Source organism: Vipera ursinii (assembly GCF_947247035.1).
Source record: "Vipera ursinii genome assembly, chromosome: 3".
Lineage (NCBI taxonomy): Eukaryota > Metazoa > Chordata > Lepidosauria > Squamata > Viperidae > Vipera > Vipera ursinii.
Genome location: NC_139516.1, coordinates 52,184,331 through 52,200,327, shown reverse-complemented (window position 1 = coordinate 52,200,327; position 15,997 = coordinate 52,184,331). Strand labels below are relative to the sequence as shown.

Sequence of the window (15,997 nt, the reverse complement as noted above, 5' to 3'; positions counted from 1 at the left end):
GTTATCAAGATTTCCAATATATAACTGAATGACTCAAGGCATATAAATCCTTCCTAACTTACAGACCTCAGGAGCACTAGCTGGAATTTTAATGGAAAGGTGGAGAAAAGAAACAAAAATATTGATTTTTATCCAGTAATTTAGAAGTGTTAGGAAGAAAGTTTTAGGACACAGAAAAAGCATCAGTGCTTCAGAAGATCAATGAGCTACTCTATTTCTGAACTGAACTATTTTAATAATAATGCCCAAAATTGTTGCATGGATAATTGTTATTATTTTGCAAACTGTGCTGCTACCAGAACACAGTTTGCAAAGTAACAGAATGGACAGTTTATTTTCAGTAAATGTCTATGGAGATTCTCAGTCATCCAGGTCATGGTTGTCCCAAAGGTGCTTTTTCAGGAGGGAACTGGACTTTGTTTTTTCTTTGAAGATGTTTCGTTTCTCATCCAAGAAGCTTCTTCCGCTCTAACTGGATGGTGGGGAATGGAAGGATTTATATTCCCTGCAGACAGCTGTTGTTTGCATTCTTTTAAAGAAAAACAAGGAAGTCCAGTTTCCTCTTTAGTTTCAGTAGCTACCTGAAGAACCCAGCTTTGGTCCTTAAGAGAATTTGGATTATGAGAATGATCTACAAAGAGGAACCATCTAGTGATGCTGCAGTTCCAAAATATAACCATGCACCCATCCTACACACGTGCCATATTGCTCACCAAATGTATTCCTCCTCCCAGTAACTTTCATTTTTACTAGTCATTTCTACCTGGCTGCTAGTTAATTATGTTGGAATTAAAGCTCAAGAATAATTGGAGGACACTGGAGAGTCCAGAACATTTGGGGCCTCTTCCCAAAGAAGTGTGGGGCATGCTTAGGCATTACTGGAAGGAAAACTCTACCTTGCATTGATGAGGGTGTGAAATAGTCAGGAGATCTGAACTAATTATGACATTCTGAAGTACTTCAGGAAAACCAATTCTTGATGAAGGGGACTTCTCCATTTTAGAGAAAACTGCTTGGAGACCATGTGCTGCAGCTCACCTGCAAATCTTAGGTGAGCAAAAAGACAATGTATCTTGAGCAAGCTTCCAAAAAAGCTCAGAAACAAATCCCTTAATAAAATATATATGTTCTTAACCCCCATCGGGTCTTAATGCTTGTACAGCTCATTTTTACACCTGATCTTTTGTGTTTAAATTTGATAACTGTACATAGCAAAGCCCTCTTTTGTGAACTTCTTTCCGCAGTATTTACGGTGTTCAGAATCAAGAGCTCTGTGTCTCTCTTTATGTTTTTTTTTTCCTATCTGCTGCTTCTCAAGGGAGAAGCCTTGGGCTTTGGCTTCTTTCCAACAGCAATGATAATTAATTCCACAGTGGGCTTCTGTAACGCCCCCACCACTTGTACATGCTGCTTTGCACCTTGCATTTACCCTCCCATGGTGCATCTGAATTAATAAGCTGCTTCTCAAAAAGACAGCAGAGAGCTTCTCTTTTTCGCTATATGTATCTCTCTTTTTCAATTATGGCTGGCAATTGCAAGAAGAGCGTTGGCACCTGCTTCCTTCTGGAGACTCTGGAGCTGTTTTCTGACAATGAGGAAAAAGGTGTCGTTTGCTGGGTCTGGAAGCTGCATGCATACTGCTGCATTAGTGACATTTTGCACTCGTAACATCAACTTCTCACCAAGGATTTGATGAGATTTGACTTAGCCCAAGAAGTTGGGATCTTCCTCAAGGTTCTCTGCTGAGTGGAGAACAATAATGTGTCCATAACAAAATCATTATACAAATGCTATGAATTGAGTATTTGCATCAGACATCAGGATATCATTACATAATAGAAGAATTTGCATGATGATGTCATGTTGCGTATGTAATTTTGGCATTGTTATGGTTTGCCTTGGATGTCACTGATCCCACTTTGCTTCTCCTAAAAATACCAATGGCTCTGACCCAACATATTGGTATTATGAAGGACTCATTATGATATTCCTGAGCTGGCAACTGACTGTCCCCTAGATGTTGTCAACCCCAGAAGACATGATCAGTTGTGGAAGATGTAGCCTAAAATCTTGGCAGGCCTTGCTGTATCCTGTTTTCCTAAGGGATTCTGAGTTCAAATTTTTAAAGACGCTGCACAACAGGAAAAATTCCATCCAGTGAAGATGGTCTTTAACCACTGCAGCACGTTGACATGATGCATGGTAGAAAGTGCAGAATGCTATGTGTTCAAAACTTTGCATTATATTTATTTATTAAGCAAAGTCCTGACTGTCCTTCAAATTTAACAGCTCCCAATTTGCAAAACAAATTAAAAAGGATCCACAGTAAAACCAATCAAATCTAAAAATAAATCCATAATTCCAGCAAGCAATGAAACCAAAGAGAAGCATCAGGAGTGCAATCAAAACAGAACATCAGAAGAAGCAAAGCAAGCAGCAAAAGTAAATTGCTTAAGGCTACATCAGATATGACTTCAGGCTTGTTTCAGAATACTGCCCATATCTTAAGATGTGGCCCACAATCCAGATTACATGCAGCAGGAGAATTTACCTTTCTTTACATTGTTTTCTCACAGACATTGGCTCCATCTTACTTCTGCCTCACATTGAAAAATAATCTACTACAAGTAGGTCTCAACTGACACCCATTCGGATAGCAATGTTTCAAAATTACAATGGCACCGAAAAAAGTGACTTACACTTATGAGCACTGCACATCCTCATGATTCAAAATTCAAGTGCTCGGCAACCGGCAAGTATTTAGGATGGTTGCAGCAGTCTGTGTAATCCCCACTTCAGAACTTCCCAGCCAGATTCCATGAAGCAAAGTCAACAGGGGAAGCCAGAGTCATTTTAATGACCATTATGATTCACTTAACAATTGCTTAGCGACAGTGGCAAAAAAAAAAGATTGTAAAATTGGTGTAACTCACTGAACAACCACCTTTGCTTAGCAATGGAAAATCTGGTTCCAATCCTAAGTCAAGGACTATCTTTATCTTAAGAAACCATGTTTTCTATAAACCACTGTTCAACATATTTAGGTGCCACTGCAAAGAGCAATTTGTTGTAAATCACATAGCCATCGTGTTCATGCCTCTCTTCCTTTTCTTTGAGAGATCATAAGCCCCAGCTTCTTTTTAGCATTCTAGCTGCAGAAGGAGACGGTATAGAGTTTAAAATGTGCCAAAAAATGAAGCTGGAATTAGCTGCAAATCCATTTGACCTATAGAATCAGCACTAAAAATATTTTTTTCAAAACTGGAGTGCTATACTGAATTTAAAAAAAAACAATCATATTTCTCTACAAAATGAAGAAAAAGTAGCTAACAGAGCTAGTTCTAAAACAAGCTAATGCAGATGGTAAATTCAGTAAAAGGCAGATGTCCTTGAGATGAATATTAATGCATCTGAGAGGGAATATAAAAAGTTATAAAGTGTGCAAATTACATATACGAGAAATAGGAGAAAAGATTCAAGATATAGACCTACTCTGAGGTTCATCTATGTGAACCCAAATTCACCAGAGATACAAATAGACTTTTGTATTTACTATTTTTGAACATGTTAAAATGACTAAATTGTTTTGGTGACTTTATTTTCAGTGCGTTTAGGTTTAGAACAAAATATTACACGCTGACTTTCACAAACTTGAGAAGAATTTATAACATGTGGTCTTTTTATTTGGCTTTCCTTCATGTATCAGAGACCCACTATTTATGTAGTTTCATGCACATCTAGGGAGAGCATCAGGTTGGGGAAAGCTGACATAGACATAATAACGAATGGGAAAGAAGCTAATATCTGGTTGCTGGTTTTACCCAAAGTTAAATTAATCTTTAGCCTACCTTTTTGATAGAATTTATCTAAAAACCTCAGTGTATGCCTTACACATCACTAGGTGGGATGGAATGAACCCACTGCAGAATAAGAAAAGCTGGAAGGCCCACTAAAGGCATCACAGTTGACATTGACTACTAGACACTCACATCAAAGGCTTCTCCAAGCGACTTCCTGGTGATCCAACAACCTCCCCCAGAGTGCAGAATGTTTGACCAAGGAAATCCTGATGAAAGAAATTGACATGAATGTTATGAAAGTTTTCCTCCTAGCAGGGCCAACTAAAGTTCCTAGAGACTGAAGGCAAAACATTATTAAAAACTTAACTTCTGTTCTGGTTAACTTATGGAGAAGAACAGTCTTTCAGTCAGCTCATGTAGCTCCTTTTTACAGTTCTCACAACAGAAGTCTGGGATTAAGTAGCTTGAAATTTATGAATCTGGCCACAGTACGTGCTTTTATATGTATTGAGTTAAAAACATTGCTGAATTTTAAAAAAAATCAGGCTGGTGGAAAGATAGTAGCATGAGGATAATCGCATGGAACAAGAACATTTTATATATCAGGCTCAGTGTCTAGTCCAGGCGTGTCAAACTGCTGGCTCGCGGGCCAGATGCATCATAGAGAAACCGTGCCAACCCATTGCCGGCAATGGCAAAAAAAAACCATGATATGTTGCGACACGTCACGTGACGTTGCGAGTTTGACACCTCCTGGCCTAGTCCATGTCTGTCCAGGTGTAATAGGTGCTTCAGCCTCTGGCATCCTTGATTCTGTTCTGTAGATCCAGAATGCAGCATAGTTGAGATCATTTTGACTGTCATATTCTCAAATCTGCTAGTAATGTTAGTAAAACAGAAGATTTTAAAAAATAGGCTGGTATTTTTTTCTCCAGCATAACTTGACTAATATCTCTTTCCTCAAATCATGCCAATTTATTATAATTTACGCTGTCACCCCATAAGCCTACACTTTGCAATGAGTACTTATTAAAATTACTTATACATGTTTTAAGTAGTTAGCAAAAAATAAAAACTGGGATTCACTATACACTTTTTTGGAGTTTTTTTTTACTTATTTGAAATGTAAAACATTATAGTAATTCAGGATAAAGCAACAGAATGAACCAAAGCATGTGTAGAATGGACAAAAATAAAATGCAGTTTTAGCAATATTTCACAACTTAGAGAAACCTTTATTCAAAGGATTACAGTGCATAGACTGCATTCTGAAAGACCCAGATTCATTCCCCCATAAGCATCAAAATTCCTGCAGTACATGTATATGGCATTTGTGGTACCCCACAGTTAAATGCAATATTTTGAAATGAGTCTATTAAAATAATTTTTAAAAATAATCCTTTTGTTTGTTGTTCTTACATAAGTTCTTATAGATTTTGAAGCAAGAAGATTGAAATTTGAATTTCTCTCCCCCTTTTTAATGAAAGATGACCAAGATTTTAGGATTCCTGAGGGAGATCTCTAGGTGAGATTGGCAAAACCTTTTCGTGATTTGTCAATTTTGCAATATTTCAGCCATTTTATATAATCTCACATAAAAGTGTATTAAATAATTTTGGGGCATCTGCAAGTATATGTGATGCTGCCTGGATTTGAAACAATTGTAACTCCATAGCAATCTAGCTTAGTATCTTTAGTTTAGCCAAGTCTGGTAACAAATCTCTCTGCCTGTATTCCTAGCCAACTGCATTAAATCATAACTGGTGTTATTATGCATTATAGTTAAATAAGTTAACCCAATATCAGGAAGCTTCACATGGTAAACTAAATCTGTAAAGAAGTTTAACTTAATAACTATCATGCTCCTATCCAATTCATAATTACACTTGGCTATCATTCTTAGTGGGAGTGGCTTATGAAACCTGAATGGTTTATTTAGAGTTAAATAATCCATGGTTTATTTAGAGTTAAATGTGAACCAAGTTTACGTGAATCAGTTTATTTATTTCTGGAAAAACAGAACAAGAAGCTAAGAGAAAAACATAGCTTTAGACCCTAGTTTGTAAGAGAAGAATAAATTAGAAATCTTGATTTGCACACTACTCTAAACAAAACACAGATAGTGATCCAGGCTTATTTGTGATACTCTCAATGAAAGATACAGCTAAGTAGAAGCAACCAAAAGCCTGTAGAGCATATATCATATGAGTGATCAATCAAAGAGGGTTTTTTTTTTACAATTGAGGCTTATTGAATTACATGAATATGATGTACTGAATTATAGGCAAAAAATGGATCAAAGAGTAAGTATCTCAAGAACACCATGCAAATGAAGAAGAAAATGTATACTTAGCTTACATGTTTGGATAGGTCAGGACTCTTGGAATCCACATCATAACTGCAGGGAAGAAGAAGAAGAGATCACACACTGCATTACAATCATGTAGAATCTTGGTATTTCTCTTTTGCAAAACCTACACAACAGGGACATTGTACAATATCTATGAAGAAGGAAACAGGTTGGAGAGCAAGATTTTCACTTCTTCGGCATGGGTTTCTGAGATTAGGTTTCTGCTGTTACAGCAGAATCCTTTTCCCTGTCTGTTACTTAAAACAGTGTTCTCCAGTCATTTGTAGACTTCATCTCCCATAGTCATATCCAAAAGATAATATTGTTAGATTATGCCAGCTGAATTTGAATGCATCTGGAAGAAGTAGATTAGAAAAAAATGGCAAATCCAGCAAATGGAAATAAGAGTACAGCTGATAGAATATGACAAAGATTGAATGCTGTAAGAACTGTTAATATCCCTGTATTGATGTTGATGAAGATTCTCAGTCATCCAGGTAGAGTAGTCTAGAAGTTGAGTCACGGCAACTGGACTTCTTTTCTTGTTGGTTTGAAACGTTTCATTTATCCAAGTAGCTTCTTCAATCTGAGCATGTTGGTTAGGAGGACTCCTTATACAGTATGTCCTCCAGGACTCCATCTATTTCTGGATAGGCTCTTGGGATGTAAATGTTCCAACTCCTAAATCCTTTATCCTACAGGTTTCTTTAAGTATGGACTCCCTGGTGAACCTGTGAAGTGGTCCTGATGTTCTTGGGGATTGATGAAAGAGCGGGATAAAAAATGGAGGACAGGCTGTTTTCTGAGGCCTCTCCTCCTATCTCCTGACTGGTGTTGAGAAATTCTGAGCTATCATTCTATATTAACAACAAATTACCTAGACACTTAATACTTTTCACATAATTCCATTATCTTTTTAATTATCAAATGCTGTTTATTATAAATACTATTAAATGTGACTCATTTAACAAATAGAGTATGCCTATAGACTTCCAAATATCCCCTGGAGGACCTTGAGTTTGGGAAACTTCCAGAAGCTGAGCATTGAATGTGTTCTGGGATGAATCTTTCTTTGTTTATATTGCATTGTTCTATATGAACTGGGAATTTCCCTGAAGACTCAGAGCTCTTATGGTCACTAAGGTAGAAAAGAGGATATTGAGAAATGTACTTCATAGAAACATTACTGCAAATAATGATGAATGTGGTTAAATGTTTCTATGATATGATATGGCATGATATATGATATGATATGATATGATGATGATGATGGAAGGGGACTTGGAGGCGATTTAGTCCAACCCCCTGCTCAGGCAGGAAATCCTATACCATTTCAGACAAATGGCTGTCCAGTCTCTTCTTAAAAACTTCCAGTGTTGGAGCATTCACCACTTCTGGAGGCAGGTTGTTCCACTGGTTAATTGTTCTAACCATCAGGAAGTTTCTCCTTAGTTCTAGGTTGCTTCTCTCCTTGATTAGTTTCCATCTATTGCTCTTGTCTTGCCTTCAGGTGCTCTGGAGATTAGCTTGATTCCCTCTTCTTTGTGGCAGCTCCTGAGATATTGGAACACTGCTATCATGTCCCCCCCTCATCCTTCCCTTCATTAAACTAGAACAGACATGTCAAACTCATGATGTCACGTGACATCGCGCAATGTATCGGGACAGTTTTGCCATTGCCGGCAATGGGGTGGGTGTGGCTTCCACGTGATGCATCCGGCCTGTGGGCTGACAGTTTGACACCCCTGAACTAGACATACCCAATTCCAGCAACTATTCCCTATATGTTTTAGCCTCCAGTCTCCTGATCATCTTTATTGCTCTTCTCTGTACTCCTTCTAGAGTCTCAACATCTTTTTTACATCGTGGTGACCAAAACTGGATGCAGTATTCCAAGTGTGGCCTTACTAAGGCATTGTAAAGTTGTATTAACACTTCACGTGATCTTGATTCTATCCCTCTATTAATGCAGCCTAGCATTGTGTTTGCTTTTTTGGCAGCTGCAGCACACTGCTGGCTTATATTTAAGTAATTGTCCACTAGGACTCTGAGATCCCTCTCACAGTTACTACTATTGAGCAAGGTACCACCTACACTGTACCTGTGCATTTGGTTTTTCTGTCTAAATGTAGAACCTTACTTTTTTCACCACTGAATTTCATTTTGTTAGATAGCGCCTAATGTTCAAGTCTGTCAAGATCCTTCTGTATCTTAAGCCTGTCTTCTGGAATGTTGGCTATTCCTGCCAGTTTGATGCTGTCTGCAAATTTGATGAGTTCATTTATTTCATTTCATTTCATTTATTCGATTTCTATACCGCCCTTCTCCCTAGGGACTCAGGGCGGTTCACAGGGCATATATAAATAGCTATACAAAAATTAAAAGAGAATTAAACCATGCCCAATTAAAATACAGCAATAATAAATAATAAAAACCAATTAAAAACCCATATTCCCCATCAGGCCAGACCAGCTAACTCAAACAAGTGGGTCTTCAACCCGCGACAGAAGGATCGGAGGTCCGATGCCATCCGGAGCTCAACCGGCAGTTGGTTCCATAATGCCGGAGCACCCACAGAGAAGGCCCTCCCCTGGGGGCCACCAGTCGACATTCCCTGACCGGAGGCACCCTGAGGAGGCCCTCTCTGTGGGCACGCACAGGGCGGAGGGGAGTTGACGCCGGCAGCAGGTGGTCCTCGAGGTATCCCGGACCCATGCCATGTAAGGACTTAAAGATCATAACCAAGACCTTGAACCTCACCCGGAAGACAACTGGTAACCAATACAGCTCGTGGAGCAAAGGTGTAACATGGGAGTACCGGGAAACTCCCAAGACAACTCTTGCGGCCGCATTCTGTACCAGTTGGAGCCTCCGAGTGGTCTTCAAGGGAAGCCCCATGTAGAGAGCATTACAATAGTCTAGGCAAGAGGTCACGAGCGCATGAGTGACCGTACACAGGGCATCCCGGTCCAGATAGGGCCGCAACTGGTGCACCAGGCGAACCTGGGTGAAAGCCCCCCTAGCCACGGCCACTATATGGTCTTCCAGGGTAAGTCGTGAATCTAGGAGGACTCCCAAGTTGTGAGCCCTATCCACGGGGGGTAAGAGCTCACCCCCCATAGAAAGTGATGGAACATTTTGAATGTCCCGGGATGCCGGAATGTACAGCCACTCAGTCTTGTCAGGGTTGAGTTGAAGTCTGTTCCTCCCCATCCAGACCCGAACCGCCTCCAGGCAACGGGACATCACAGCGAGGGCATCACTGGGGTGGTTTGGGGTCGAAATGAAAAGTTGGGTATCATCGGCATATTGATGATACCCAACTCCAAAACCATGAATGATCTCACCCAGCGGTTTCATGTAGATGTTGAACAGGAGAGGCGAGAGAACTGACCCCTGAGGAACTCCACAAACGAGAGACCTAGGGGCCGATCTCTGCCCCCCTGCCAACACCGACTGCGAGCGCCCCAGGAGATAGGAGGAGAACCACTGAAGAACTGTGCCTCCCACTCCCAATCCCCTGAGACGCCGCAGCAAGATACCATGGCCGATGGTATCGAAAGCCGTCGAGAGGTCTAATAGGATTAGGACAGAGGAATATCCCCTATCCCGAGCCCTCCAGAGATCATTCACCAGAGCGACCAATGCCGTCTCCGTGCTGTACCCGGGCCTGAAACCCGATTGGTAAGGGTCCAGATAATCCGCTTCATCCAGGACCAGGGGGAGCTGATGCGCCACCACACTCTCAACAACCTTCGCAAGAAAGAGAAGGTTGGAGACTGGACGAAAGTTGTTCAATACAGCTGGGTCCAAGGCAGGCTTCTTGAGGAGAGGTCTCACCACCGCCTCCTTCAAGACGGTGGGGAAATAACCCTCACTCAAAGAAGCAGATATAACTGCCTGGAGCCAGCCTCGTGTCCTCTCCCTAGCTGCATAGACCAGCCAGGAAGGGCACGGATCCAATAAACATGTGGTGGAGCTCAGCCTCCCCATAATCCTGTCCACTTCATCAGGGGTTACAGAATCAAACTCCTCCCAAATAACATTGTCAAGACCGCCCGTGTCCTGATCGCCAGACTCTGCACAGCTGGAGTCCAAACCGGTCCGAATCTGAGCGATTTTATCCGACAGATGTTGACTAAATTCCTCGGCACGACCCTGCAAGGGATCCTCCCTCACCTCCTGATTAAGAAGGGAGCGAGTCACCCTAAACAGGGTGGCCGGGCGATTATCTGCGGACGCGATGAGGGTAGAGAAGTAATTACACCTCGCCACCCTCATCAAGTTCCCCATCTATCCCTTAAGCCAAATCATTTATGAAGATGTTGAAGAGCACTGGGCCCAGAACAGAGACCTGGGGCACCCCACTACACACTTCCCTCCATGTAGATGCACTTCCATTGAGGGTTCCATCATCATTCACTAATAGATACTGAAATAAAATATTACTGGATGATAAAATAAAGGATAGCTATTTGGAGGATGCTCATTCCAAGGATACAAGGAGAATGGTTTGCCACAAAATTACAGAGTGAATCTCTTTTAGCAATAGTTCACATATATTTACTAAGACTTAAACAATGCCAAGGCATTTTTGCACAAAATCGGAAGGCATCATTTGTAACAGTCCAAATTTGAGAACTTAGCTGCAAGGTATTCATTGTTTCCTCCCCCTTCTATGTTGTTGAACGCATGAATACAAAAATCCTTTTTTCATACAGTTTTTCCCTCTTCTATTTATAGCTATACTTTTGAAGCTAAGTTCAACACTAATGAATAGATTAACTCCTTTGTTAAGAGTGGATGCTACAATATTGACAAATCTTTGGCCTATAGGCTATAAAGTATACAGTGGCGTAGCGTGGGTTGTCAGCACCCGGGGCAAGACAAACGGAAGCGGAAATAGAGGGGTGGGCGGGCGGTGACATCACGGCACCGCCGAAAAGACGCACCCCGCAGCGGCGTAGACTTTCCAAGAAGAGTCGCGCGCATGCGGGATGCTTCCAGGTCCCTCTCGAAGGCGGCTGGGCGGGGCTCCGACCTGCAAGAGCCGCTGCATTCAAGCTCGCACATGAGCCCCGCTAAATAAAGCCACGCATGCGCATGAAGCTAGGCCAGCCGGCGGGTCCATCTTCGCTCGGCCAAGCCTGCCGGGGCGCCTGCGGAGCGCTTGCAGTTGGCCTGAGCCTGGGCGGGGAGTTGGGCGCTTCTATTTATTTTATTCAGTTTATGTGGCTGCCCATCTCACCTGCCGGACTCGTTTCGCTTTGCAAGAAAGAGCAGCTCGAGAGCGGAGCCAAGCCGACTCTGTGCAGCCCTTGGGGTTCCCTGAGCAGCTCAGTGCGAGCGCACCCCCCCAGATGTTGCGCCCGGTGCGGCCGCCCCCCCTGCACCCCCACGCTACGCCACTGAAAGTATACAACCTTTGAGACCTCATCTGGAACAATCTGCTTTCTTTAAATGATGCCAAGCAATAGACAATATTAGATAATTGGTAGATGTTCATATTTATGATGGTTGCAGTGTCCTGGGGTCCTGTGATAACCATTTGCAACCTTTTGACAAGCAAAGTCTGTGGGGAAGCCAGATTCACTTAACCGTGTTACAGATTTAACCACTTCGGTGGTTCACTTAACAAGTGTGCCAAGAAAGGTCGTAAAATGGGGCAAAACTCACTGAACAACTGTCTTGCTTAACAACGGAAATTTTGGGCTTGATTGTACTAGTAAATCATATATTTGGTTTTCCCTTCAAATTTTAAAAATTGGAGTAAAGTGTGGCTCTCTAGCCCGTAATAAGGGTTATCACAACAGGAATTATTCCTTCATCAAGAGTGTTTATTTTAACACTTTTGTTTACTTTTATTTAATGTGATGTTGGAACTATTGGCCTCTACATAAATATCTAAGAATATTAGTGGAAATGGGATCTGCATTTGGAAGGAGTAAAAAAAACTCTTAAGTGAGGAGGAAAAAAAATCACTTAGAACCAAGAAAGAGGAAAAGTGTGAGAAAGACACTCAAAAGAACCCTGTCTTGATTTTGATTGGTATAAAGCAGCGGTGTCAAACTCAAATTTCATTGAGGGCCGCATCAGCATTGCGGTTGCCCTCAGGGGGCCGGGTAGGTATGGCCAGGGTGGGCGTGGCCTACTGGGTGGGCGTGGCTAGAGTGTGTATGGCCTACTGGGTGGGCATGGCCAGCTCTACATCGTTCGCATCAAGGGTGCCTATGGGGGCCTGGGCAGGAGTGGGACAAGATCTGAGGGTCTCTGGCAGGAGTCTCTGGGCCAGGGCCAAGGTAGTGGGGGCCGTTCCCTCACTGTTTCCAGGATGGCTTCACGGGCCACATGAAACCACTTCGCGGGCCGGATCTGGCCCCCGGGCCTTGTGTTTGACATGTCTGGTATAAAGTGTGGTTAAATATATATATATCTTTTGACAGGTTTTCAATATTTTGTTATGCTACCCTACAATAAAGAGCATTCCTGAAATCCCTGCTGCCCCTGTTTCCTCACCTTGCCAACCCTGAAGGGATGATAATTACAAAATATTATTACATGCTGATGATACTGTATCCTTTGCTGATAACTACCAATATTCTTAACCAATATTTATGGATTCCATTTATAGTACAATACTTTAGTAAACATTTTCAAGTTGCTCCGTTAATTAGGAGATATCTAATATACTGTTTACTGGTTCTAAAGTTTCAATGAATGTTTGAAAAAATATAGCTTCATATTTTGTATGAATTCATTTACATATCTTAGAATAATGATTCCTCGATTCCTTTGTTGAACTAGCTTAATAGTCCCCAGTTGCTTAAATCAGATTAATAATGATATAAACAAATAGTGTAAAATCTCCAGGCATCTATAGGGAAGAATAAATATCAATATAAAAGTAAATCCAAAGTTGATGTATATTATTAGAGAGAATTCTATGTTAATATTTGTAAAGTGTTTTAGCTAGATTGATAGAATACTGGAAAACTTTCATGGCGCTGTCAGACTCATAGATTTACTATATTAGAATTACTTTTATCTGAATACGGGAATTTTAATTTGTCAATTTTCAATTATACCATTGGGCATATATTATGATCTATACTGCTTTTGGAATTCAACTGATTTATCTCAAAAATTATTTTGGGAACAATTAGAAAGCTACTACCTTGCCTACCTATATCTTGGCAACATTTTGATTTCTGTTTTAATTGGTTTTCTCACATTAAAAGTTTCAAGATTTATATATTGGGAAGGAAATTAAAATCTGATCCAACTCTCATGAGAAATTGACATTATGGGAAAATCTAACCTGAAGATTGCTGGTAAATAATTATTGTGGAAATCATGAACAAAAAAAGGTAACAATATTTGAACCAGGTTACTGTTAATAATTTCTTCAAAAACGCTCAATATTTGGAAAAATTACACCCCATTTTGGATTATCTAAGTGAAGTAGCCTAAGGACCACTCGGGACGACAGGCTAGTTAACAACAGGGTTTATTTAGTACAAGGCAAACATAGAATAACTTGTCCGGCTTTTATAGCCGGCAGCTGGCAGTGAGGGCCAATCAGGAGTGTTCATTTTGGCGCCGCGTCAAACCGGGACCAATCCGCGTCGTCTTCTGTTGACAGCTCCGGCTTCCGCATGGTTTGGTGTTTTGACAGCCGCGAGCTGTCAGTGGTTGCGCCTGCGCTGTGCGGGGAACTTTGACAGCTCAGGCTTCCGCCTGGTCCGGTGTTTGACAGCCGCGAGCTGTCAGTGGTGGCGCCTGCGCTGTGCGGGGAACTTTGACAGCTGTCAAAGTTCCCGCGTGTTTTTTCTGTCAGGCGGCTTTCCTAGTTTTTACAATCTGTTAATGAAGTATTATTACTGTTTACATATACAACACACCCCTTACCCCTCCCCTGGCGCGTTTCCTCCCTCTTGGACGTTGGAACCTGCCCACTGATAGTCTCTTAGGTAGGTGGGGGCTCTTCGATTCCTGTTGGAGCGGCGAAGGGGTGGGGGATTGTCTGGTTCTGGTAGTTCGTTCCCCTGCTGTTCTTCTTCCTGGTTTGGCATAGGAAGTATTTCCGGGGGGGGGTTGTAGCTCGGAATGCTTTGGGTGCTCAGAGTTGTGTGGTGGTTGTCTGGGTCTGAGTTGGTCAATATGGCGGCGTATGTTGCCGTGTGCTTGTGTGGTAATAAGGTATGAAATGGGTCCGGTTTGTTTTAGTACTGTCCCTTGGACCCACTTGTTTTTGTCCGTGTATGACCGTGCCCATATCAATTGTCCTGGGTTGAGTGTGCGGTTTGGGTAGGGGTGCTGTTTTTCTTCTGGGTATGTGTCAGGGTGCAGTCTATCGAGTCGTGTTATTAGCCTCCTCCCCCATCTCAATTCCGCTGGTGATTTGCCCGTTGTTGTGCATGGGGTTGTGTGTTGTGACAAGAGGAACTGGCTGAGACGCCTCTGCCAATTCCCTTTAACGAATTTTTTCAAGGCTTCTTTTGTGGACCGTACCATAATTTCAGCCATCCCGTTCGACGATGGGTGGAACGGCGCCGACGTTACCAGCCTAATACAATTCTTCATAGCGAACATCTGAAATTCACGAGAGGTGAATTGAGGTCCGTTGTCTGAAACTATGGTGTCTGGAAGGCCATGTGTGGCGAATATTTTTCTTAAGGCTTGAATAGTGGATTCGGACGTTGTTTTTCTAAGGGGAGTGACTTCTAGCCATTTAGAATAGCTGTCCACTACAATTAAGAAACTTTGGCCCTGGATAGGTCCTGCAAAATCTAAATGTATACGTGACCAAGGGTTCCTTGTAGTTTCCCATTTGTGGATCGGTGCTTGGGGTGGCTCGTTTCGGGTCGCCTGACAGGTATAGCACCCTCCCACGTACTTTTCTATTTGTTTATCAATGCCTGGCCACCATACATAACTTCTAGCCATCGCTTTCATCTTTACAATGCCTGGGTGTCCTTCATGTAAAATGTGTAATGTTTGGTCTATGTTTTTCTCTGGTATGATGACCCTATTTCCCCACAGCAGGCATCCCCTATGGGTGGAGATCTCATTTTTCCTGTTAAAATATGGTTGGAATTGGGGTTGTGGGTTTTGAGCTGGCCACCCTGTTGTGGCCCATTTGAGGATTCTGGTAAGTGTTTTGTCTTTGGCTGAATTGTTGGCTATAATGTTTGCAGTCAGGGGGCAATCTGGAAGTTGGGAGATTGCTAAAATCAGACCAGCTGGGGCTGGGTCAGAGTCCTTGTTTTGCATGGGCAGTCTGCTGAGGCAGTCTGCGTGTCCTAATTCTTTTCCTGGTTTATGTATTAGTTGATAGGAATAGGCTGCTAAGAATGTGGACCACCGTAATATTCTCGGAGAGAGAATTTGTGGTGTAGTTTTATTCCAAGTGAATATGCCCAGCAGGGGTTTGTGATCAGTAAATATAGTAAATGGCCTCCCATAAAGGTAGTCATGAAATTTTTTGACCCCTGCAACTATTGCTAGGGCTTCCCTGTCTATTTGTGCGTAATTTCTTTCTGCTTTGGTCAGAGTGCGTGAATAGAAGGCTATAGGTCTTTGTGTACCGTCCTTGAATAGATGACTTAATACAGCCCCGATTCCATAGGGAGAGGCATCGCAAGCGATGCATATTGGGGTATCTTCTCTGAATAGGGTGATAGTTGAGCTGTGACAGATAATCTGTTTTAATGATTGGAAACTATTCTCATGTATCTTGGTCCAGGACCAAACAGTACCCTTGTCCAGGAGCCTATGCAGGGGCTCCGCGATAGTGGCTTTATGGGGGATGAAGGCATGGTAGAAGTTTAATAACCCTAAAAAAGCT

The 15,997-nt window shown here is 42.0% G+C and overlaps 1 protein-coding gene across 2 annotated transcripts in view; it reads right to left on the bottom strand.

The window, feature by feature from the left end:
* CPNE5 (copine 5) overlaps nt 1-15,997 on the bottom strand; it is a gene marked incomplete at its 5' end in the record, with an annotated part of 151,243 nt that overhangs the window by 82,230 nt on the left and 53,016 nt on the right. For both annotated transcript variants that reach the window (XM_083357802.1, XM_083357803.1), the window contains 2 exons: nt 3,990-4,066; nt 6,159-6,198. In XM_083357802.1, coding sequence (XP_083213928.1) covers nt 3,990-4,066; nt 6,159-6,198 — 117 coding nt within the window. The remainder of the gene's footprint in view (nt 1-3,989; nt 4,067-6,158; nt 6,199-15,997) is intronic.